Below are 26,515 nucleotides of genomic sequence, written 5' to 3'. Positions count from 1 at the left end.
AGGAACTACCTCTCCCTAGCCATGTACAACTCCTGGGGTTTCTAGGGAATGAAAACCATCCTTTGAAGACTGCTGTATGTTATCCTCTACATCTTGGTGCCACAGTGCTCCTCCTCCTCCTCTTCCTCCTGGGTGGAACATGACTGCTAGTTTCTTGTCCGTCATTGGCACTCCCTCTCTCTAGACTCACGTTACTCCCTTCCTCAACCTGGGAACCAACATCGGAGCATTCAAATTGCTGCGCATCCTCCAGCAGCTTGTAACTGACACTATGATCCCATAATTTAGGTGACTCCTCCATGCATGATGGTGGGGCTACGGAAGGAGTAGCTGTGGACAAGGAGCCTGTGCAATAGGCCGCTTTGGCAGCTACGATGGAAGGCAAACTAATATGAGCCTAGGTGACAGAGGAGGAGGACGGCTTAGTTATCTACTCCACCAACTCTTCTGCATGTTGTGGCTCAATAAAACAGCCAGCACCAGAAAAAAAGGACAAGCGTGCCCCGCCTGCAGAGGATGCACCATGTCCGCGACCACCACTTTTCACTGTGGACACAGAGGCTGCTTGCCCTTTTTTAGTGGCCTGTGAGCATCTGCCTCTCCTTGTTGGCCTTTCAGACATGATGAGGATTTTTATAACTTTTTATTATAGAGTGTGGGAAGGGAATATGGTACTTGGGTGCTATACTTTTGTGCTTGGTGCACTATAAACCGTTTTATTAGAGTTTTTTTTTTTTTTTTTAACTAAGAAAAAATTAATAAAGCTAAAAAAAAAAAAGGGAGCACTGCTGACACGGGAGGAATGCCTGCAATGTAGAATGGAGGAATAGCAATTATGCCCTAATTATTTTTAGTGCTGCTGTGGAAAAATAAAAAAAGGAAACCACTGCTGACGCAGAAAGAGGAACACCCGTGATGCAGAAGGGGGGACAGCAATTATGCCCTAAATATTATTAGTGCTGCTGTGCCACAAAAAAAAAACACTGCTGATGAAGAAGGAATAGCACCTGCAACGTAGAAGGGGGATAGTAATTATGCCCTAAATATTATTAGTGCTGCTGCGTCATAAAAAAAAAGAAAACCACTGCTGACGCAAAAGGAATACCACATGAAATGCAGAAGGAGGGACAGCAAGTATGCCCTAAATATTATAAGTGCAGCTGTGCCAAAAAAAAAGAAAATCACTGCTGACGCAGAAGGAATAGCCCCTGCAACACAGATAGGGTAGTACTAATAATGCAGTAACAGAACCAAATGCTGCAAAAAGAAAAAAGAAATGGGGCCAGTGGGGTGACACAGACATGTTAGATACACCAACACTTCAGTGGCAATACTACACTTTTGTTCCACAAGAATCACAGCACAGCCCTACACTACACTGACTGCACTAAACTGACTGAACAAACGATCCACTGATTATCCTGCCTAATCTCCACTAACACACTACACAGGGTTGCCGTGTAAGCAGCCTTATATAGGGTATGACGTGGCCCCTAAATCATGGCTTTGACAGGACATTGTGCTGTGATTGGCCAAAGCATACAGGTCAGGTGCATGCTTTGGCCAATCACCAGCAATTAATGCACTGCGAGATCGCAGAGCATTATGGAGCGCGCGTCGGCAGGCGAACTTCCCGCCGAGCACCCCAGGTGTTCATGACTTTGTCCCCTTGCAAAGGGAAGAAGCTCAGTCTGCTCTGGCACAGCTCATTTTTCAGGGACTAATAGTCTCTGAGCCAGAGAAAGAGTACTTCAGTGGTTTTTATTCCAGCCTACTCATGGTCCCGAAACCAGATGGTAAGGTATGTTCTATTCTGGACTTAAACAAGCTCAGTTGGTACCTTCAGGTACAGAACTTTCACACGGGGTCACTTTGGACAGTAATTGCTTCCTCAAAAAAATTTGATTTTTGTAAGAACTTACCATAAAATCAGTCCTTTGACAGACGCAGCTCTTAATGCTTCTTCAATAATGGGTTATGCGCCATCTACATGAGTAGACTAGGCAGTGAAAAGTTTTCACTCGACACGCATGTAGGGGCTGTCCCTTACGACATAACCCCAGACACACTGTGCTTTCAAATCATATTCCTAGCAAGCAGTGAAAGAGGACACAACCAACTCAAAAAAGAGGGACAGGAGCTGCATCTGTCAAAGGACTCAGAGAAAAGGATTTTACGGTAAGTTGTTACAAAAATCCAATTTTCTCTTACGTCCCAATTATGACTGCTTCAAATTGACCAATAAGGATATGGTACTCAGGCATCCCCAGGTTAGCATCGGCTCTTTAATTACCTCTGGATTTACTTTCACAGGATCCAGTACTCCATCCTGCTTTACAGTAGCTAGCTTTGGTTGCCCAGTTGATGAGACCATAGTCTTAAGTAACAGGGTACTTTCAGACTGACATACTGACTATTCTAGTAGCTAGAAAGCTGTATTCTCACAGCACAGGATTTAGCATTGCACATGGAAAGCATATGTTAGGGTCTCTTAATTTAGGATTGGATAATTCTTTGGCTCTGAGTGCTATTAGAGGCCAGATTTCAGTTTAAGCTATACTTTCCAAAAGAAGTTGGCTTTGCATTCGCTGGTAAAGACATTTGAGCATAGCTACTTTTTACTCATAATATAGGGGCTGAATGTACAGCTATTTCCTTTTATATAGCGCTTCACTATTGATTTTTTGATTGTATATTCTGTTGGGTTATGTAAATTGACCACAAGTGTTCAACAGCTTTCCTGTAGAGTGATATATTGGTATTTGCGCTGATACAATTTTCTATCATCCTTCTGTACATAAACCTTTTCTGCACCACAGGACCTAAACCTAGTGCTGTCAATTCCCATTAATCAAGACATTGTCTTTCTATCCCTAAACAGCCCCAAAACATGGCTTTACATTGTTTAGATACAGTTTGCGCTATAATGGCATATCTCTGGGCAACAGCATCTTTTACTTCTTGCCACTCACGCACAGTAGATTTTCTGTAGATGGCCAGCACAGGCAGGAAGAACAACGTACTAGGGATAGACCGATATGTTTTTTTTCAGGGGCAAAACCGATATTTTGGTCACAACGTATCGGTATCTGCGGATATGGGCCGATATTTTGTACATTTAAAGTTTTGGAAAATAAAGACAATTTTTGACAACAATCTGGTACTGAACATGTTAATTTCTGTTTAGTGCTTAATGGCTGTCACCCTGTGGTGGGTGGATGGCTGGCTGGCTAACACCCTGTGGTGGGTGGCTGGCTGTCTGGCACCCTGTAGTGGGTGGCTGGCTGTCTGGCACCCTGTGGTGGGTAGCTGGCTGTCTGGCACCCTGTGGTGGGTGGCTGGCTGTCTGGCACCCTGTGGTGGGTGGCTGGCTGGAACCCTGTGGTAGGTGGATGGCTGGCACAGGGGCTGTGAGTGGCTGGCTGGTACAGGGCCTGTGGGCGGCTGGCTGGTACAGTGCCTGTGGCTGGCTGGTACAGGGCCTATGGGTGGCTTGCTGTCTGGCACCCTGTCTGTGGGTGGCTGGCTGTCTGTCATCCTGTGGTGGGTGAATGGCAGGCACAGGGCCTGTGGGTGGCTGGCTGGCTGGTACAGGGCCTGTGGGTGGCTGGCTGGTACAGGGCTTGTGGGTGGCTGGCTTGCTCACTGGTACAGTGCCTGTGGATGGCTGGCTGGTACAGAGTTTGTGGATGTGGGTGGCTGGCTGGCACCGGGCTGCTGTGGGTGGGTGTATGGCTGTGATACACTCCCGCGAGACTAGTCCCAACTCCAGACGAGGCTGTCCAAGGCGAGGGAGGTGGCCTAAGAAGGCAGAATGACGTCACAAAAATATCAGCAATATCGGCCAGTCCTGGGGCCGATACCGATATATCGGGGAAAGTGCATATCGGCAGCCGATATCGGCCTTGCCAATAATCGGTCTATCCCTACAACGTACCATACCAATGTTCAAGCATTGGCTGTATCACTTTTTGAACATAAGGTCTTTCTGGCAGCCATTTCCCACCTTTCATAGCATTGCTCGGGGAATGCCAATAAATAGAACAGAGAATGAACAATCAAGGAAACATGATTTTTTTTTTTACTTAACTGCAAAATCCTTTTCTTGAAGTACATCACAGGACATAAAGATTCCGAAGCCTTTGTGTCTGTTCTCCCATTGCTTACCTGTAAACTAGGAGCCTGCTGGGTTGGGAGGGGTTATATACATGAGATAAGGCCAGACCACTTTTTACTTTGAGTGTCAGTGTCTTTCACCTGGAGGTGGCAGTATACTGTATAACCGAACAGAAAGATTTTAAAGCCATGTGTCCTGTGAAAACGGTTTTACAGGTAAGTAAAAAATCTTGTTTTCTGCTTCAAAGCAAAAACCAATTGTCATAGGCCCCAGAAGGAATCTGCCTTAAACTGTTTCCAGGCTCCAGGCTAGTTACTATTTAGCAAATCTGAAGCTGTTTAGCTTCACTGCTAATGACTTCCCCATAAGTAAAGCTGGGCATACAGTATACTGTTTATTTTCATTCAGCCAACAAGATTAATAGAGGAATCCCCTCCCTTTTGGGATGCTATATTCTGACTGTGGCATCTGCTGTTGTCAGAATGCACCAATCAGCGGCTGCAGCTGGTGATCAATGAAAATTTTCCATCATATCCCTCCAACAGACTGTTGATCAAGAGATGGACTACCAGCAGCTGGAACTGCGATACACTGATCAAAACTTTGCTGGTCCCTGTTGAACCAGCTGAATTTCAATCAGTGTACATTATGTCTGGTTTTACAAGCAACTCAGGAGCCAGAGTACGTTGACTATCTCCTGAGACTTCTCACTGACATATTTCCACTGTGACAGATTACCTTTAAGTGTGCCATTGCATACCTTTTTCCATCCTAGCCATACAATAAAGATCATAAATTAAAGATGCAGCTAAAGATGCTTTAATGTGCAATTGTGTTTAATTTTACTGTAAATAAGCGAATGAATGTATTCTCTCATACAGACACCTCTCTGCTTCAGGATCTCTCTCAAGGGTCTGTGTCAGCTGAGAGACTGAATGATCTGGCTAAACAGCAGCTGTCTGAGATGAACCATGCTATGAAATGTAGGTGATCAGTATTCTAACACTGTTTTGTTTGAAGAGTGTCGATATTGTCCAAGATTACAACAAGCATATTGCATGTCTTTCCATGTACTGTGCATTTTGAACTTAACAAGATGCCACCGTACCCTGGTATCCTTAGGCTGAGTTCACACTATTGTGAATTGGATGTGGGTTTCCCCACATCCAATTCAAATGTCAGGAGACTGTGACCGGCTCTCTATGGAGCCGGTTCACATATCTCCAGAGCAGCTCCAGTGCGAATTGCACAGGAGTCCTGTGCATCTTCTGGTTCCTTTCACATCCGAAATCAGTCAAAAATTCGGACAGAAATCGGACCTGAAACAGTAAACAGGGACGCACCGGACCCCTGCTGTAAGCCGCCCCGTGTGGCAGTGTGAACCCAGCTGACCCCAGGATGCTGTATGAAGCCAACAGCTACTAGATCTGTCCTGATTATGTTGCATCATGTCTTTCCCTGCTCTCATCAGATCCCTGTTAGCCAAAATTGTGAGGTTGCTTAAAAATGAAATTCCAGTCAAATCTTAACTACTCTTAAAAATACTCCATCCCTCCTCCTAACACCTACTCTGACTAACCTGCATAAGATATATACTTACCTATTTTCTGGATCCTCCGGTCCAGTCCAGTGGTCGGCTCCCCTGGATGCAGGGTAGAGAAGGGAGCACAGACTAAAAAGCCTATGGATGACATCACCACTCAGGGATTACCAGCTATTGTTGAGTGCTCTCTCCGTTCCCATGTAGCTGGCTGACACTGGGGAGATCACGTGACTGGACTGAAGCAGCCTGACCCAGGTTGGTCAGAATAGGTGTTAGGAAGGGGAGGGGACATTTTTAAGAGTAGTAAGGGTTTGATCGGAATTCTGCTTTAACTGACATGTTATTTATGACAGTAAAAGGTCTTCTGTTTATCTATTGTGTATTCTCTTTCTAGTTAATAAAGTGCATACTATTGTATACTGTACACGCTCAGTGTATCAAGAGGAGAATGAAAATGTCATCAGCCAGGCTCTTCAGTTCAAGATGGATGGAACCAAAGTGCGGCCATTTAGGTAAAACTTTGTTAGCACCTGCATGTGTTATTTTGAATATTTCACTAAAGCTCACCTATAAATCAAGGAGAAAAGTTTCTGCTAGTTATCATATTCTATTGCGGGTAAGAAAATTTAGGGTAGGACCCAACAAGCACAAGTCAGCCAGTGCTGAGAATGTTCGCCAGGGGGAGGGTACACAGGGCACTATGGGTGGGTTCCAAAATTTGACCGCTGTAAATTTGCCTGAAATTTACCTGTTTTAGTAACAATAAATGAATTAGGTATACCTACCTTCCAAGAATCAGAGGTCTTTGGTCAAGAATAGATAACTTTGTCTTCATATTTAATGATTCTAAAACACTTCCAAGATGATCAATAATCGCTTCGTAATACGTTTCTGCCATTTTACCAGTCATGATGTTTTTTTGCAGGCTAAGCCCACCTGTTATTTCAGTTTGCCCTCCAGCAGAAATAGAAACTGCGTGCAATAAATTCTTCAAAATGGAACCATCGGATAATTGCAATGGCTGTTTTCTTGCTGTCATGACAAGAGAGGTGAGAGAACTGTAAATAATATATTATAAATACATAATAAAACTTGGTGCTTGTGCGTGTGTGTATGTATATATATACATATATAGAAAAACCAAATAGATCCAATTTGCAGCACCTTGTAAATTTATTAAGAGAGTAAAATACTCACAAAAGAGACATAAAAATAACAAAAAATGACACTTCAGATCCATCAAGATCCTTCATCGGGTACAGCAAGCATGAAAATCTGACTCTAATCACATTCATTATTTAGCAACTTCTCTCATCAACTGGAAATTAGCATCACCTGGATAGTCTTCACTCAAAGTAAAATAGAGACTAATATTACAGCTAATATTCAGAAGATATACAATATAACAGTGTTACTGGTTATCCATATACACATCTGGAAAAAAAAAGAAACAAAATATTTATAAGATTAAACAATTATTTACAAAAAGAGATGTAAATCATATTCCTTATTCAAACCTCTAGGATAAATAGTATCACGTCGTGAAATCCAATTTTCTTCCCTCTGTTGTAACTTTGGGCCGGATTTAAAGAAACTGCAGCTTCAAACATCTATGACGTGTTTCAGTTTCGCCGCGTTCAAATCAATTAACTGGCGCTGCGGCGAATTGGCGAGTAAAACAGCAATAATGAATTCCGCCGTCAGCGGGATTCACTTACGATCGCGGCTTCGCCAATTCGCAAACTTATGTCTTCGTGCTTATAGCAGTTTCACATAGCGATGTGGGCTAGTGGATTAGTGCACACATCACACGTCTGTAATTCATCTCCCTCTGCTGTAGGTTCGAGGCTTACCATCTCCACCTACTTTTTTTATTTTCTTTTTTTGTTTATATTGCTAAAATGTAACGGATTACATCATATATATTGCTAAATAATGTTACACTCAGAAGCGCTTGCAAGCTTACACCATTTTAAGTGTTTTTTTGATCTTGTCTGTGTGTCGAATCGATCTTATGAAGGAAAGTACCAAAGGCAAGTGACCAAACCCCTACCCTACTTCAGGGCAAGATGAAACCTCACAATTTTACCATGGTCTTCTTCCCACATTCCATACAATGTTTAGTTCTTTAGCTATATGTGCTTTTTAGCCTTAACACACTCCTTTTTTTCCACCATACAGCTTTATTCTGCACAATAGCTAAGTGCTTTGCAACTTCACTGCAGTTAACAACGTCATGGGTTCAAATCACATCACTACACTTGGGATCTCTTTTCACTCTCATTTTTTTTAACAGTTTTTTTAAACTATCTTGAATTTGGGGGGGGGGGGGGTGTCCTACCCAAATTTCAAGCACATCAATGGAAACAACACAATTTTGATTTTATGAGTGTGGTCCTAGTTTTATCGAGATGCAATTCTTTACATATTTACCATGGTTCTTACAATTTCTTGACCAATAAACATAGGTGTCTGATATTGGACTCTCTCCATATTTCAACAACACAGACCCTCATAGTCCAACACTACATTTGCCTCACACCTCAACACAACACTGTCACATCCCTACTCTACATTACAACCCCTCACATCACCAGTACAAGCAGCATGCAAAGTGCAAAACTCCGGCCTTGGCAGCTTAATGGGCCATACACTAACAATTTGTCTAGACTTTTTCCTGTAGACTTAACCAAACCATATAATATAAGCTCAAACCTCAACACTTTCAATTTGGATGCAATCAGGCAGGCCCTTGCACTACATAGAAAATGTCAATCTGAAGGATAAAGTCTTCTCTAAATCTTACAGTGTGGATGGCCCTTTTGTCTGTAGGCACCCACACAAAACAAAAAAACACATGTTCAATTCTAATGTATTTATTTATTTGAGAATGACAGCAGAAGGAGGGATGCAGCAAAAGAATATTGTCACTCTCCAGTCCGTGTGCCTTTACAGCGCCAGACCACGATCTTTGCTCCATGGCTACGGGATTCTGATGTCTTCCACAACTTCCGGCAGAGTTCAGAATCCATTCTGCACCTCTACCAGCTCATAGGGGACAGGCATGGCAAGGTTGCTGGTCAGCTTCCAAGCCACTTTCGAAGTTCCAGGTTGTTCATGTTGGTCATTGGCCATGTGCCTTACCAAATATCCACTGACCACAAAAGAAAATGAGTGGAGTCCATCAAGGTGGGTTTCTACCACCTACACCCGCAAGCAGTACCACTCCTGGAAAAATAAAACAAAGGATAAGACATTTCATAATGAAAATCACATCTTAATGCCTGTTTGCTTCATTCTGAACTTCATTTAATTTCGACATCACGAGTGAAATAACACATTTTATGCCAACTTACACAAACCAAAAATCATTAATGTAAACATTTGAATACACACCTGTGACGCCAGACAGCCCATCACCACAGGCTTCCCATGGTACGTGCCATGATTCCAAGATGTTGATGTTCTGGAAAATTACAACACCATAAGATACCAAGCAGCCGTTCATGTTATCAATAACTACACAGGTGGCATAGACACAAATAAACACCTGCCAGCTCTTCTCAGCCCTTTACACTATTCACAATACCAACATGTTTATGGTTAGAGGTGCATGTTTTTGCTCAAGTAACACAATTTTACCAATGTTGACTACACTTTATCTACAATGGCAAGTGTCATTGGCAGATGATAATCACCCTCTGTCTCCCTGTGAGTGGCACCTCTGCTAACTAGCTAATTAATACACATGCCCTATCTTGACCGGTTACAGTACTTACATGTAAAGTGGCTAGCAACCAGGGTATTCCGGGTGGCCATACCGGCAGCGGTGCTCCGCCGCCTGGGGGCCGCCGGCTGACGGACCTCTGGCTCCCTCTCCTCCGTCAGCTCCCAAGAATCATCCCGGGCAACGCACATGTTGTGCAACACGCAGCACGCCAGGATGATCTTGGAAGCCTTTGTAGGAGAGTACAGGAGTTCACCCCCAGGCCGGGCCAAGCAGAGAAACCGGGACTTGAGAAGACCTATGGTCAACTCAATGATACTCCGGCTTCTCCGCAAGGCCCTGTTGTAATTCCTCTCTGCTGGGCCCTGGGGGTACCTGATTGGAGCCATCAGCCACGTCAGCTGCGGGTAACCAGCATCCCCTGAAAAATAAGAAAAATATACATTAGTTCTTCCTATCATGTGACTTTAGATGACTCCTCAAAATGGGAGACAATTAGGCATTTTACTAAACAACCTGCTCGTCTGTTTGCAAAAAATCATATGAAACATCTCAACTCTGTCTAACTGCCTAAATCACTAATACAAATGGGAAAAAGGACACACAAAGTGGTGGGTTTCTCTTGCAAGTTCCAACTTGGCCCCTATTTTGTTCCTATTACATTAGCCTAGGTCTTACTTCTGGAATATATCTGCAACTAGAGTGAGGAAACCAATATTGACTCACTTATGCAAAGTACTTTGGGGATATGGCAATACCATTGGAATCATTTGTAGGTTTTCTTTGGGTGGCTAGAGGACACCATTTACACATTGGTTAACCACCTTCATTGGACTCAAAGACAACTTTGCAAATCTTTCTTTTGTGAGCTGCTAAGCTGCTGATCTGGTTGTGTGTGAACAGCCTGACAACTCCTAACACATCCATTTTAGGTAGGCTTTGCTTAAATCAGGGTGTACACCGATGTAGCTTATTCCTATGTCTATGTAATCTTACAGTTTATGTTGTTAAGACAAAATACTTTACCAATAAGCCACCCTTCGGGCATTTGTCCACTTTCAAACACCTCGTACAGAGTACTTGTTCTTAACATACTGGAATCATGGCACGGCCCTGGGTGACCAGTGTTGACACTCATGATGCGCTGTTTGGCGTCACACACTAATTGGACGTTCACAGAGTGGTACTGCTTGCGGTTCCGGTACTCACTTTCGTGGCTCCTTGGTGGCCTAATGGCTATGTGGGTGCCATCGATTGCCCCTAGGATTTGCGGCATGTGTGCCCGCAGGTAGAAACCCAACTTGACTTCATTCCACTCATTTTCATTCTGTGGCCAGTGGATAAAATTGGGCACTATATCCACTATGGCATTAATGACCAACATGAACACCCTTGAAACTGTGGGCTGGCTAATGCCCATGATACTTCCCGAAGTGGCTTGGAAGCTGCCACGCCCTAAAATATACAAAGTGGCCAGCAATCTGGCCATGCCGGGCACCGCATGGCCGCGCTGTGTGTCCGGGTCAATTTTGTCTGCTATGAGCTGGTAGAGGTGTAGAATAGTTCCTCGCTCGAGCCGGAACTTCCTCCTGACATCAGAATCCCGCAGCTTGTCCAAATAGATCCTTGGAGCAAAAATGCGTGGCTGGCGAGGTAAGGGCACACGGACTGGAGGTGCTGCTGCTGGAGGTGCTGCTGCTGCTGCTGCAGCTTCCCCACCTTCTGCTGCCTCCTGTGCCAGGGCCTCCTCAAACAAGGCACCGATAAATGCCAGCATTGCACCATCTAATGCGTCTGGGATATTGTCCTCCATTTTGAACGCGCAAATTCGCGAATGCGCAGATATATATAGAAACGGCCGCTAATTATCACACCTGTGAGCCAGCTATAAAAGGAGCACATGGCCAATATGGCTGCTGGATGTTATAGATCGATGTTTCTTATGTGCTAGCAAGACCCTGTGACCCACAACCTACATTATCTGGAGGTAAGACAATTGTATCTCTCTCTCCCAAAAAAAAGGAAGGAGAGAATTTGTACTTATCTTGGGTGTGCTTAAGTTGTCTATGGTGAATCCCCTCCAACCCACAATAGCTTGGGAACCCCTCAAGTGTCTTTTAATCATTGGCAGTTGGCCCCATGTGCATGTGGTTTGGACATGTGTTTTCTCATGTTTGTTAAAGGTGTGCAGTCTAGATTTGGCATCTAAACCTGCCCCCTTACCTTCCCAGCTTCCAAAGACACCATTTTTGCTTTCCTGATAACTGTAATTTATTATGTGCACGTATGTAGGTCATGCGATTTCTCATGTATGTTTAATGTTTGCAGCCTCCTTTTGCCTATAAAGGATTACACCACCCCCCCTCCACCAAGTCTGTTTGTGCCATTAGGTAAGTGTTTGGAGGGCCTTGTGTGATTTGTACCCATATGCGTTTTCTTATGTGTTTTTTTTTTTCCATTTCTTTGCAGCCTCTTCTGCTTTTTTTGCCACCACCACCGTGTTTGTGCCATTAGGTAAGTGTTTGGAGGGCCTCGTGTGATTTGTACCCATATGCGTTTTCTTATTTTATTTTTTAAATTTCTTTGCAACCTCTTCTGCTTTTTTTGCCACCACCACCACCACCACCACCACCACCACCACCACCACTGTGTTTGTGCCATTAGGTAAGTGTTTGGAGGGCCTCGTGTGATTTGTACCCATATGCGTTTTCTTATGTGTTTTTTTTTTCCTTTTCTTTGCAGCCTCTTCTGCTCTTTGCCACCACCACCACCACCACCACCACTGTGTTTGTGCCATTAGGTAAGTGTTTGGAGGGCCTCGTGTGATTTGTACCCATATGCGTTTTCTTATGTGTTTTTTTTTTCCATTTCTTTGCAGCCTCTTCTGCTCTTTGCCAACACCACCACCACCACCACCACTGTGTTTGTGCCATTAGGTAAGTGTTTGGAGGGCCTCGTGTGATTTGTACCCATATGCGTTTTCTTATGTGTTTTTTTTTTCCATTTCTTTGCAGCCTCTTCTGCTTTTTTTGCCACCACCACCACCACCACCGTGTTTGTGCCATTAGGTAAGTGTTTGGAGGGCCTCGTGTGATTTGTACCCATATGCGTTTTCTTATTTTTTGTTTTACATTTCTTTGCAACCTCTTCTGCTTTTTTTGCCACCACCACCACCACCACCGTGTTTGTGCCATTAGGTAAGTGTTTGGAGGGCCTCGTGTGATTTGTACCCATATGCGTTTTCTTATGTGTTTTTTTTTTTCCTTTTCTTTGCAGCCTCTTCTGCTCTTTGCCCACTACTACCACCACCACCACCACCAAGTCTGTTTGTGCCATTAGGTAAGTGTGTTCTGTAACTGTTCACTAATTATACTGTATATGAAGAGCAATCTGCAAATCCTGTTTTTTCTGTTTTCTCTTTTGTCATTTCAGATTTAGGAGTTTGGGGCTCTTTGCTGCTGCTGGACAGCCAGATTCTCTGCCCACCTCGTGCTCCCATGGCCCCACCCACTGGAAGGATGAGAAGGGGCAGGGTGGCCAGGGTGGCCAGGGGGGGCAGGGTGGGCAGATCGTCTGGCTCTGGTGTGAGGGAGGCTCCAGCTGTATCCATGAGGGAGTCCACCATCCCCATCCCGGAGGAGGAAGCCGGGGGAGGTGGTAACACACCAAGTGGACAAGCTGGCTCTTCTGACAGTAGTCCTGGAGCGGGTCCGTCCACCAGAGTCAGCTTGTCCACATTATCCCGGCTTCCCCGTTTCAACCACAATCAGTGCTGTGCCCTGGTCCACGCCTATATGGCCAGATATCAGGCGATACATGGGACCAGGGCCGCGTCTTACTCAGTAACAGAGAAGAACAGATTGTGGGATGAAATCCGGGATGCTGTAAATGCACTGGGTGAAGCACCTCGCCACCGTGACAGTGTGCGGAAGAAGGTCAACGACATCTGTGGGTCCGTTCGGAAGAAGCTAATTGCATGGGCTGCGGAGGGTCTTTATGACCGACAAGGTCGGCTGGATGAACGTGCACGAAGTTCTCTCTGGGATTATCAATTACCTTTCTTGAACATCATAGGACCTGATACCATCTTTACCAGAGAGGACTTAGATTCGGATGCTTTGCACCGAGGTAGGATATTATCTTGGATGTCAATTGTGTGAGTTGTTTGGAAAAGATTAACTACTATCCTATGTGTGACATTAATAGAATGTGATACTTGCCCTTCCAATTGTCCTTTTTTTGTTTTCCCCAACCTGCAATTTGTTCATCTGTAGCACGGATCTCAGCCCCTCCACAGCCCATGCAGCTTGGCGAACCAGACGGACTCACAGGTGTTGACATCAGTGCTGACCCTCCTCCTGGTAGGTCCAATATCATACTGTGCCAAACAATGTAGATGTTTTTTTTTTTTTCCAAGATAGCTCATATTGCTATGTCCTTTACAGAAGATCCGCAGCAGGGAACACACCCAGTGCAGCTAGGCCTGGAGGAAGGTGTTGGTATGTCTAGCCAAATAATGTTTTTTGGAATCTTATTAACCCCATTAACACACATGTTTTTTCTTATGAAAGAGTGTTGCCTTTTAGATGTTTACCCTGCAAAACACAGTTGACAGCATTAATGGGTGCCGTCATTAGTAGGCAGACCAAGCCTTCTTAACCTTTGGGAGGGTTTAGCAAGTGTCCTATGAGCCCAGGAAAGCACTTTTGAATGTTTGGCCTCAATGCTTCATTCATGAAGCTAGGAGGGCAATCTGGCCATAATCATTACTGACTAAGGTTATGTACTAAACATGTTTTTTTTTTTTTGTTTTTAAAAGAACATCAGGCCCCTCTTGACGTTGCAGCTGGAGTTGGATCAGGAGCTGGCGACGATTCTGCATCCAGTGCTGTGGTATGTGATATAAGGGAACAAGGTGCACATGTAACATTTCAATGGTAGCATTGATTTTGGACTAGATGTGGCTTACATTGTGTGTGTTAAATTAGTGCTATGACATTCTGACGATGCACCAGCACAACAAGAGTTCTATCTTGAACATCAGGGAATTATGTTATAATTTGGTGTGCCACTAATGTTCCAAAAACATCCAGGATCTTTAAAGTCCGGCCCGTCTTTGATTTTCCAGGTCCAAATTCATGGGTATCGTTTGGTTGGGTTGTCCTCTAGCCGATTGATGGCAAGATTTTAGACAACATACGTAGATGTATAAAGTCATTGGTGTAGTAACAGATTTACCAAAAGCATAAACAACCTACCACACCAGGGTTAATTGGGAACACCTTCATGTTGAATCTTTTTTGCCTTTGTCATATTAGTCCTAACAATATAATATGTACCCATTATCAGAAGTGTTGCTAGCTTGGATAATCTTACAATGAACAAGTACTCATTAGAAGCACATCAAACTTTTCAACGTTCTGCTTGGGGTGTTAAGTTGTCAAACTAATCTGAAATATTTAGTCATGATGTTTGATAATGATTTGGTCTATTTCTTCTGCTTTCAGGTAGCCTTAGATGCAGAGGGATTGTCACCTACCCAACTTCGTCCATCTATGCTGGATGTAGCCGAGAGGCTGCTTGATGAGTATCAGGTCCAAAATGAGTTAAGGAGGCGTACTCAGCAATCTACTGAGGCAGTACGTCTGCTCGGGCTCATACAGGAATCTGTAGCAACAATGGTACAGGTTCACCAGGATATGTTACAGGTTCAACAGGATATGCGTAACAGCTTGGTAAGTTTAGCAGACCAGCATCAACGGGATCGGCAAAGTGTTGACACTCAGGTGCTGGCCACACGCCAATGCCTGTTTGGATCTGAAGATGCCCCATTGGCAGAGCCCTCCCAAACATCTCACTCACCTGCCACTGCAGGTTGTGGTAGTGGGAGGGTAATGCCAGTGTTGGCCACTTGTCAGGCAGCTGGGGATGGGACAATTCCTCCTGTAGCCACTCCTAGCACTTCACACTCCGTTCGGACTCCCACACCCCTCAATGAGCAATCCTCCTGCACAACCTCAATGCGCACTGGTTCCACAGTACCCCTTCCACCTGACTACATTCCCTCCACACCTTTATCACTTCACTCCTCCCCAGGCCGTTCTTCTTTTTTGTCACCAATGCGACATGTCGTTTGCCCCCGCACCGTGGACCACAACAACCAATCAACCACCACTCCCCACACATCTTCACAACCCTTGCACCACCAGCAGCATCAAATAGCCTTGGAGCAGCAACGATCCCATCTCATGTTAATGGCACACGTTGCCCAAATTCTTAGGCTGACCCCAGAGCAGATGACACTATTGGCAGAACATCTTCTGTCTGGGACATTTCCAAGGTTCAACACCCTGCATCATCAGCAGCCTCAGACACAAGATATGATCCTAATGGGCCACTTGACCACAACTCTACAGCTAACCCCAGACCAGATGGAACTATTGGCCCACCATTTGATGGCAGGAAACTTAACAGTGCTCACCACACTGCTTCAGGCACCACCACCAACTTGATTTTTTGTTTTTTTGTTTAATTTGGTTTAGTTTTGTTAATGATTGTTACATTGGCCAATTTGTTGGGCCATTTTTTTTTTTAATTTGAGGGTGGCACAATATGATTTATTATAGTGCTTCTTTTGGGGATGAAATAAAATTTTATGCAAAATGATTAGTTTGTGTTTGCTCTTTGGTTTTTTAGGAGTCTTGGTGGCCAAGTAATGGCCCTGGTTAATGTAGGCATTTATACACACGTGCTTCTCTATCTCCAAACATATGATTTCATGTAAATTTAGATAACTCAATGTTCACATAACGACCCAAGAAAAGGTCTCCCTTCAAATGTAGCTTCAAAACAAGTCTCAAGGCTAACATAAACCAAAGCCAACATACTAACAATTACAGACCACACTACTCAACTAAACAAATACAACACAAAAGACATTCGATGTGTACACCAAAAAGAAAACTTGGGTAATAAAATAAATGTTTTAATAACACATGTGGGTGTCTACCAACTGTAGCGTACAAAAAATATATTACAATATATAATAGAATGAACTAAATTGCCAATGTAACATTTGTGTTGCAAAGAGCAACATACTTAAATTTAATTTAGATAAACATTTTAAACATTTTTTATGTTTTGACATCATTTTTTTGAAGGTTTTCACAAAAACAATTCTTTTTTGTAAACATTTGTGGTTTTGTCGTTTGCCATAAAAACAACAAGGCTTTTTTGTAAACATTTGTGGTTTTGTCGTTTGCCATAAAAACAACAAGGCTTTTTTGTAAACATTTGTGGTTTTGTCATTTGCCATAAAAACAACAAGGCTTTTTTGTAAACATTTGTGGTTTTGTCGTTTGCCATAAAAACAACAAGGCTTTTTTGTAAACATTTGTGGTTTTGTCGTTTGCCATAAAAACAACAAGGCTTTTTTGTAAACATTTGTGGTTTTGTCGTTTGCCATAAAAACAACAAGGCTTTTTTGTAAACATTTGTGGTTTTGTCGGTTGCCATAAAAACAACAAGGCTTTTTTGTAAACATTTGTGGTTTTGTCGTTTGCCATAAAAACAACAAGGCTTTTTTGTAAACATTTGTGGTTTTGTCGTTTGCCATAAAAACAACAAGGCTTTTTTGTAAACATTTGTGGTTTTGTCGCTTGCCATAAAAACAACAAGGCTTTTTTGTAAACATTTGTGGTTTTGTCGTTTGCCATAAAAACAACAAGGCTTTTTTGTAAACATTTGTGTTTTTTTTGTTTGCCAAAAACAAGGCTTTTTTAATTTTTATATTTTTTTTTGGTCCCAAAAACGAGGGTTTTTTGTTTTTTTTATTTTTTTTGGTCCCAAAAACGAGGGTTTTTTTTTTTTTATTTTTTTTGGTCCCAAAAAAAAGGGTTTTTAATTTTTTTATTTTTTTTTGGTCCCAAAAACGAGGGTTTTTTTTTTTTTTTATTTTTTTTGGTCCCAAAAAAAGGGTTTTTAATTTTTTTATTTTTTTTGGTCCCAAAAACGAGGGTTTTTTTTTTTTTTTTTTTTTTTTTGGTCCCAAAAAAAAGGGTTTTTAATTTTTTTATTTTTTTTGGTCCCAAAAACGAGGGTTTTTTGTTTTTTTTTATTTTTTTTGGTCCCAAAAACGAGGGTTTTTTGTTTTTTTTATTTTTTTTGGTCCCAAAAACGAGGGTTTTTTTTTTTTTATTTTTTTTGGTCCCAAAAAAAAGGGTTTTAATTTTTTTATTTTTTTTTGGTCCCAAAAACGAGGGTTTTTTATTTTTTTTTATTTTTTTTGGTCCCAAAAAAAAGGGTTTTTAATTTTTTTATTTTTTTGTTATATTTTTTTTTAGAATGTCGAAATGTGACAGTTAAAAAACATTGTAAAATTAACCAAACAAATTAAAAAATAAAAACTAAAATCTTTTTAAGGGTGACACATTCCTGACAAATGGCTCCTGAGGGGCTGGATCCGCCCCATAAGTGTCTTCCAAAACTAATATTCGGTCTATGCACCATGTTACATATTCCAAAAGGACCTCATAGGTGAGGTGGGTGTGTCCTGGGTAGAAAAAGACATGACAATTAGTTTTATGCAAAATGATCCAAACAACGATTGTAATTAATGTGCCTCAACAAATATGCTTAGGAGTCTATTGGTTGGCTTTTATCAACACTCTGAAGCAAATATGCTAAATTGCTGGTGTAAACCTTAAACTCAAACTTTCACAGCAAATTGTTCAAAAGGTTACATAAGATGGCTTGGAATGTTAGTAGCAGTTCCACCAAAGCTAAGTAAAAGGCTTTTCTTCATGTCAACACAAGCAATCATTTAGAAGAATGTAAGGTGTTTTGGGTTCAATTGGTCAACACGATACATGTGCACACATTTATCTCTATCACCATTGGAGTTTGTGTAGCGTTCTCTCTCCCTCTTACTGTCTATAGATTGAACCTGACACATAGTAGAGACTTACCCTTTGGAATTCGGAGGGCCAGTTGTGGACGGAGCAGATGTGTCTGCTCCCCTGATCTCCTTTCCGCCATCCCAGCTGTGTTAAGAGAGAAGAAAAAGTTTATCAACAAATGGACTCACGCTAACTGTAGGTTAGGCAGTCATGAAAACGCTCTAACACCCACTCATTACCCCTCCACATTTCCCTGAAAGTTTTATTTAGACTTTGATATGGTGGTGATGCAGATTTGTACAGTGCAAGCGTCATTCTACTGGGTGAAGCTTGTAGCGTTAAGGATACGTACTCCCTGCTTTTGTGCTGATTGTGTTTTTCGGATGTTTTTTGTGCCTCAGCCCTGCCTGTTCTAAGTGTTGGAAACATATCATTTTGGGAGGGCTGTGGAAAACTAATTAGGTTAGACTTACACTCTCTAGGTTTTTGGGGACAAGAGAAATAACAATCCTCCTTTTTACATGGCCCCTGTACACACCTCTAGGCACCTCCCTCCTGTTGGTTGACCCCACAGCAGGCAGCTTGCTATGGAGGCACATGAGATGAAGCCAAGCACCCTGTGCCTGTTCAGGCACTAGGCTGTGAGCCAGCCTTGCCCCCCTCCCTTCCGATGGTCTCAATGATTAGGAGTGACAGCATCAGGAGGCAATATTGGCATGCTGTCACCTCAGTTAAGGAGGAGGGGGAGTCTGTTCCAGACAAGTATTAGTGCAAAAATTTGGACAGTAAAAAATGGTCCCAGTAAGTCTTAGGGGGAATATGCACACCTATCACTTGGAATACTAATGCATAGAATGCATTCACATAAAGAACCTGCTGCCTTTAGAGCAACTTGAAGCCTGAGCGGGGACATACACAGTTAGCATTTCTCCACTTACTAAGTAGACACATTACTGGAAAAGCACACAACTTACCATCATCAGTTTTTTTTTGGGCCCCCGAAGTTGATGGCGTGGCTGGCTCGGGAGAAACTGCACAAAAAGAACACAAATTGTGAACTGGAATGTGGTACATTACCGAGGAAGAGTATTTATGAAAGATTGACAAACACACATTTTCAGTGTTGACTAAATCAGGACATGATTAAATTACAATGTCCACAAAAAATTTACAAGTACAAAGCACACCATTTCCAATGTAGAGAAACTAACACCAATTTAGAATAGGGTGGCTTGAGATAACTTACAAAAGATAACATGTCCTGTAAAGCTGCCCAAAACCACCTTTCAAACTTGAAGGTTAAGCAAGAGTGTTTCATGACCAACCTTCCTGTCACATATAGCAAAACTACACTTGCTTAGACTCCAACTTAGATTATCCTAGATACACATCATCCTAGCACACACAATTCATGTGAGAATCTAATTTTAGGTACTTACAGACTAGTTCAGGGGAGCCTGGAGTGGGGGAGGATGGGGGAGACCCTACATGGGGGGATGGTGTCCCTTCATGGGGGGATGGCGTCGTATCTCCTAGAAACACAAAGACACAAATACAATCCTTGAACCAAAGCTATTTGATAAAGGCACACAGAAAGTATTTGGGAAACATTGAAGGTAGTAGTTACTTTGGACTGGGTAAGCAGCGGCCCCTCTTCCCCAGTCCTCCACAACTAACATCCTCAATGTCATCTGCTACATAACCCCAATGGCAAAATATATATATTACAGCCCTTAGATTTCCCAGGACACATTGAACACACAAACACATGTAGAATACTTACTTCCCATTTGAGGAGAGCCCAGGTCCTCATCCGTTTGAGACCAATTGGCCTCTTCTTGGGCACCAATGTGTTCCTGGCCCGGATCCAGGCGACTTGGCCCTGCCTGAGGCTCCTCTCTTGCTGAAGTTATATCAACCACAAAAGAAAACAAAACAAACAATCATTCCTCCAAGTTCGACCTAATACACAACACACCAGCACATCCACATTACTTACAGGGGGCCTGAGAAGGCTGAGCCTCCACATCCTGATCACTGGTTTCTAAAATAAAAGAAAAACATTATATATTATTTATGGACACAAATAGGCAGTAACCTCTCATCATGCTAGCACCATACTCAATGCCCCTACAATTCAGAACATAGAAGTGCACTTACACCAATGAGATGCATTGACCATGTTTTAAAACAGGAGGGCACCATGCAAATTAAGCGGGCGCCTAAGGCCTCACACCTACAGGGGCCTTGCGGCCAGTGGCGGAGCACCAACATTTCGAAGGGCGCAGTCAGGGAAATCTCCCAAGTAAAAGATTGCTTTCAATCCTCGGATCAAAAAGTTGCAGCAGTGTGCTGCAGTCCCTTCACTGCGTCTGCCAGGTGTCTGTTGTCCGCTGACACTTACTCCTCCTTCTCTGACTGGGGATTGGCCGTCTGATCATGTTATCCTAAGATGTGGAGGAATCGGTAGGTGTGTACCTGCACCAGTAGGAAGTGACTGGCCGGTCAACTCACTCTGCTATCATCATTTGTTGCTCTGGGAGGAGAGCTCCGCCCTGGACCCGGAACATACAGGTAACCAGGCCCAGACTTGATATTTTGCAGGCTGGTCATAGATTTGTTGTGTCCACTATGCAAAGGGGTTGAGTTGCCCAAGGGAAGTTGGAAGAGTCTGAAAATGGTTGGTGGAGGAGGAGGAGAAGAAGGTCCTGGGTGGCTGGGGGACAAGGAGAGGGCCCCTGGGTGTTTTCTAGAGGAGGAAAGATCCACAATGACGCCAGAGTCAATTGCCAAGGAAGAGAGTGGAGCTGAGCAAGTCCTGCCTATCTGACCTGAAAGCCAAACATGGTGTAGATGGAGCCCTTTGCCCTACACAATGACAGCACCAGAGGTGGAAGGTGAGTGGTAGCGGGTCTTTGACATTATAGAGCATATGGACTCTGTCCATTATTGGTAGTTTTGTTTGGAGTTGTCCTTTAGATGTTTAACTGTGTTGTTTTTGACCCGAGCTGTGAGGGACTGAGGTATGACAGCCCACTATGCTGAGACTTATAGTGCCCTAGAATGTTGAGGACTGAGGAATCCTTAGTCCCTAACAGAGGGCACTACAAGTCTTAGCATAGCAGGCAGTATTTCCTCATTCCCCTACAGAGAGGATTACAAGTCCAAGCAGGTAGCCTTCTGCAGTGGGACTTGTTGTGCCCTTGACTGTGGTGGACTGAGGAAGGGAAGTGTAAGAGGGTCTCTGTAAGCTCAGATGTATGGGGGAGCTTTGGGGACCACAGAGTTCCCTTTTACACCAGAGTCCCCAGCTTCCCCCCTCAAATAATGGTTCCCAAACTCTCCTTATATCAGAGTCTTCACACTTCCCTCTTACAGTGTAGTAAGTCTGGAGACTCCGATGTAAAGGGGGCTCTGTAAAATGTGATTAGAGATTAGAAATTTCTAACATTTTTATTTTCTACTTACGATCCACAATTTGCAGTTGCTCAAATGGCTCGCTGCCTCTGAATGCATATTGGAGTGTGGCCGTCCTCCTCCTCCCCTTCTTCACCAAAAGCACAAGAGGGTGCCGGCTGTCCGCTTTGGCTAGAAGCAGAAGAAAAAAAAGAAACATAAAAAATACGAATGTACATAGTAGTATTAAAGGTTGTGAAGAGACACTTGATGGAGGTAGGAAAGGTAGGAGCGAGAGGGAGGGGGGGGGGGGTGTTGGTATTAGTGTTGTTGCATAGCTAAACACATGTCCACCTACCCAAAAAATTGTAACCTATCTGGTCACATGTAATGTATATTTTTACTTACCGGAGATTTGCTCCACAGCCTTTAGCAGGAGCCTGGGTGAGCGCCTTTTGGCATCACTCCAGGCCCGCTGCAGATCCACTATCTCAGGCAGGAACTGAAATCTCCGCTGCAGCCTCATCCGGAGACGACACATCATCTTGTGCTTTTGGTGAAGATGCGTATAAACTTTATCATACCCCCAGAGGAGGAGGAGCTGTGGAAAGAGCAGTGTATGTTTGAGTCCAAGTATGTCCAAAATAGTACAGTCTTCAAATAACATGCTAGGTCGTCTTTGAGATATTGTAGAACAAAGAATTCCATTTCTGGTGATACATATACATCGATGTCCAAATCTACCTCCATGACATAGGTTGCCCCACACTGGTGATTTCCTCTACATGATATAGCCATTTTCTCAATTGGCCTTTCATGACACACCCAGGGCCGCCATCAGGGGGGGACAGGCAGTCACTGTATTTACAACCTTATTGCTGTCCATTTAGCAGGGTGAAAGTAACTTTACACACATGTAGCATAGGTATCAACTTTTGTCACCATGTTAAAAGGACAGCAGTATGGGTAGCATTACAGTGACTGTTATTAGTCCAGGCTCACTAAACTAGCCAATGCTTGGAAAAGCAAGCCATGCAGATTGCTTTTCAGGTCCCTTTTAACACGAGCTGTCTGATTGGGTGTGGCTGTTAATTTTTGACGCAGACCTGATAAGCCCCTCAATTCTCCTTTATGGAGTGTTATATGTAAATGGGATTGCTTCATTTGAGATGCAGATTTAAACTGTGTATGGCCAGGCTGAAGGTACCCAAGTTGATTGGTCGATCACCTGGAGGACAACGTACAACCAGTCTGTCAGATTTTACACACACTTATCGCTAGCATCTCTTGTAGCCACTAGCAATAATCACTGTGTTTTCCTGGCAGGGGCAGCACCAGGAGAACACAATGGCTCCGCAGGAGGGTTTCCCCTGTCTGTGTTGATGGTGGAATCAAGGCAAAATGTTTTTCCTGCAAGCCACGGGACAAACAAAGATAGTTTTTTAATTAATCCATGATTTTGCCAAAATGGAAAAAAAAAGATGTTTGCTTTGTATATTCTTAAGTTTGCTACATAACTAGAACATGTAACAGTGTTATATCATTGCAGGAGATTTCCCTTCACTTCCTGTCTTGGTGTCACCAGGACAGGAAGTGAGGGAATCTCCCGTGGGGATATAGCCAGCAATTCTTTCCTTTTATATATACTATGGACATTATAAGGCAACAATTGCAAGCTATTTCCCCACAGTGATATTCCCCTCACTTCCTGTCTTGGTGACACTAAGACAGGAAGTGAGGGAAAATCTCATGCAATGATATCACCCTACTAGAAATTGTAGTTCCGTCTAAAAAGTATACATAAAGTAAGCACTTGGTTTCCAAAGTGGCAAAATTATGGAGGAGTTAAAACCCCATAGTGTGATCGGGTAATCTGACGGTGTGTTCCTACACTCCTCAATGTGTCTGTTCATTAAGCTGTGCTGAATTATCCTTGATTCACAATTCCTGCAAGAGTTGCACATGGTATGTGGGAGATGCAAATTTAAGGTGGCATAATTATCCACACAATCACACATAATCCTTTTTAAAGGTCCCCAGCAGAATTTGATGGCATAGTGGTTCACAGCAGTGCCATCAGATTCCAGTTAGATCTGTAAATTAACAAAGCAATGTGATCTGGGGGTGTATTTAACTTGCAATGGACACCCCCATTCATTATCATATGGCAGTGTGAGATGGGTGATTTGTTCAAGGCAATCCTTTGAAGACATAACCATTCCAGATTTTTGTGATCACTGATTCCATCTCAGGTGAACCAATTAGCTGCTGTGTGCAGATCCAGCTTATGATGGTAAGAGTGTCAGACAAGACAAACGGGGCCGAGCTTGCAGTGTGTATGGATGTATGTAAGGCAATAATTTTTGGCATTATGCATTTAGGGAATATAATGTTTCTAATCTTGCATATATGAAAAGGGTCAATACATTTGTCTTTATCGAGACAGATTCCAAAGCGTCAGAGCAATCTGTCACAGATAATTGTGTTTCATTTTGTGTAAAAGTTGAAACGAATCAAATCTATCTATATACAGGCATAGCCCACTTTAAGTACACAATGGGACCAGGGCATGTATGTAAACTGAAAATGTACTTAAAGTGAAGCAATCCCTTTTTTCTTTTCTCGATGCATGAAAATACACCAGCTCCATTGTAAATTTTGGCCACATTGACATAGCCTTACTCCCAAACCATGTGGGAGCATGTTAAGGGGAGCCAGGACTATGACATGATAGATTACCTAGGCAAGCTGGCCAGCCACAAAATGGATATGGTGTAGTCCTGGGTACCTGGGTACCCTGTCGTTGCTCCCTAAGTTTGTTATCCCTGTCACTTATGGTTTGTGAGCAGTGTCATGGCAAGCTGAACAAGCTGTGTCCTTACTCACGATTGTATATAAAGTGAGTGTACTTAAAGCAGGGTATGCCTATCTATATCTATATAGAAAGTTCAGAGATGTGAACCTGTTCCCTATTATATACACTAATATATGGTATATAACATATTCTATAATGTATCTAATGTATATATATTGTATATAATATATACATAGTATATATATTGTCTAATATATATATTTTGTATAATATATATTTTTTATATACACATACATATATATATATATATATATATATATATATATATACACATATACACATACATATATATATATATATATATATATATATATATATATATATATATATATATATACACATACACATATATATATATATATATATATATATACACATACACATATATACATATATATATATATATATATATATATATATATATATATATATATATATATATATATATACACACATATATATATATATATATATATATATATATACACATACACATACACACATATATATATATATATATATATATATATATACACATACACATACATATATATATATATATATATATATATATACACACATACACACACACACACACACACACACATACATATATATATATATATATATATATATATATATATATATATATACACACATATACATATATATATATATATATATAGGGAACAGGTTCACATCTAGGAAGTTTCTATAACAGGAAGCTTCTAGATCACGTCTAATAGGCAGAAAGTGCATGCGCGGATCAGCAGACCAAAAGTTTCTTGCACACCCGCTAGATAAGCGACCCACCCAGCCACCATCCCCCATCCCGCACCCTGCACATTCACACCCCCTCCTTACCTTACACACAAATGCCACTATTTCGGCAGTAAACAGTGCAGGAGCCATGATGCACACTTACGACAGGGCCTGGACAATTTCCGGAAACGTGTGCACGCACCAAAAGTTTCGTTTCCGGTTTCATGTATAAATGTGAGAACGCGGTTTTGTATATTCGCGAATTCGCGAATAGTCAACATACACAACCATTAAGCAGATTTAACTTAGAAAAAGAAATACAAATACATACATTTGTGGACACCAGAAAACTTTATTTAGACACATGAAGACATTTTAAAAAAAAATTGGAAACATGCTGTTTATTACGTTTGTATTTTTCAAACAAAAACAACCTTTGTACAACATTTAGACCATATACATCGACAAAGAGCCCATAATCAACAGATGCATGTGCAGATTGACAGAATTATGTTAACAGCAATAAATACTTACAGAGAGTCAACACACAACACAGCCAAATCTCACCTCCATAAATAACAAAGGGCCAAAAATGTTACCCATAAAGCATGTGACACACAAATATATTGGACCTCTTCATAGGTCAAATCTTTCCTGATGTCTGAGTGAGCTATATATAATCCAAGCAAACACACACCCAGAATGGTAACGCCCAGTCAAAAAATTAACTGTGTGTGTCCTGTGTGTTTTGGAGCATGCTCAGTTGCCAAAACAAGGGAAATAGAAATGAGGAATAGAAATGTATGTAGGTGTGTATAGTATATGTGAATTGAAAAAATTCTCTATTCAAGTTTGCTAGTCATTATTTAGAATGTTTAGATACAGGAATACATACATATATATACAATTACGTGAGAGAGAGAGAAATATATATTTAGGTAAACAATTGAAACACACCTTTTGGGATTTGGGAAGTGAGATTGTGACAATTGACCAGATATGTAAGCCAACAATCTGACTCATCACTCATGAACATCCCTAAATTTGGCGTGGCAATTATATCAGGCGTTCTTATGTGCATTTTGGCTGGCGTTTTCACAGGCGTTTTGACATGCATTTTTTGGGCAGGCATTGTTATATGAAATCACCTACAAAAGCCCCAAAAACAGACCACAAACACGTACATGTGAACGTAGCC

At 42.2% G+C, this 26,515-nt stretch overlaps 1 protein-coding gene across 1 annotated transcript in view; it reads left to right on the top strand.

The window, feature by feature from the left end:
• Window positions 1-26,515, top strand: part of NSUN7 (NOP2/Sun RNA methyltransferase family member 7) — a 111,122-nt gene that overhangs the window by 64,886 nt on the left and 19,721 nt on the right. Inside the window, exons 8-10 of the mRNA XM_082253836.1 lie at window positions 4,999-5,100; window positions 6,055-6,172; window positions 6,586-6,709. Of these exons, the coding sequence (XP_082109962.1) occupies window positions 4,999-5,100; window positions 6,055-6,172; window positions 6,586-6,709 (344 nt within the window). The remainder of the gene's footprint in view (window positions 1-4,998; window positions 5,101-6,054; window positions 6,173-6,585; window positions 6,710-26,515) is intronic.

This window comes from Pelophylax lessonae (genome assembly GCF_965119305.1).
Source record: "Pelophylax lessonae genome assembly, chromosome: 1".
In the NCBI taxonomy this organism is placed as follows: Eukaryota; Metazoa; Chordata; class Amphibia; order Anura; family Ranidae; genus Pelophylax; species Pelophylax lessonae.
The sequence above is the reverse complement of the archived record's forward strand: the minus strand, read 5'-3'. Positions and strand labels throughout refer to the sequence as shown.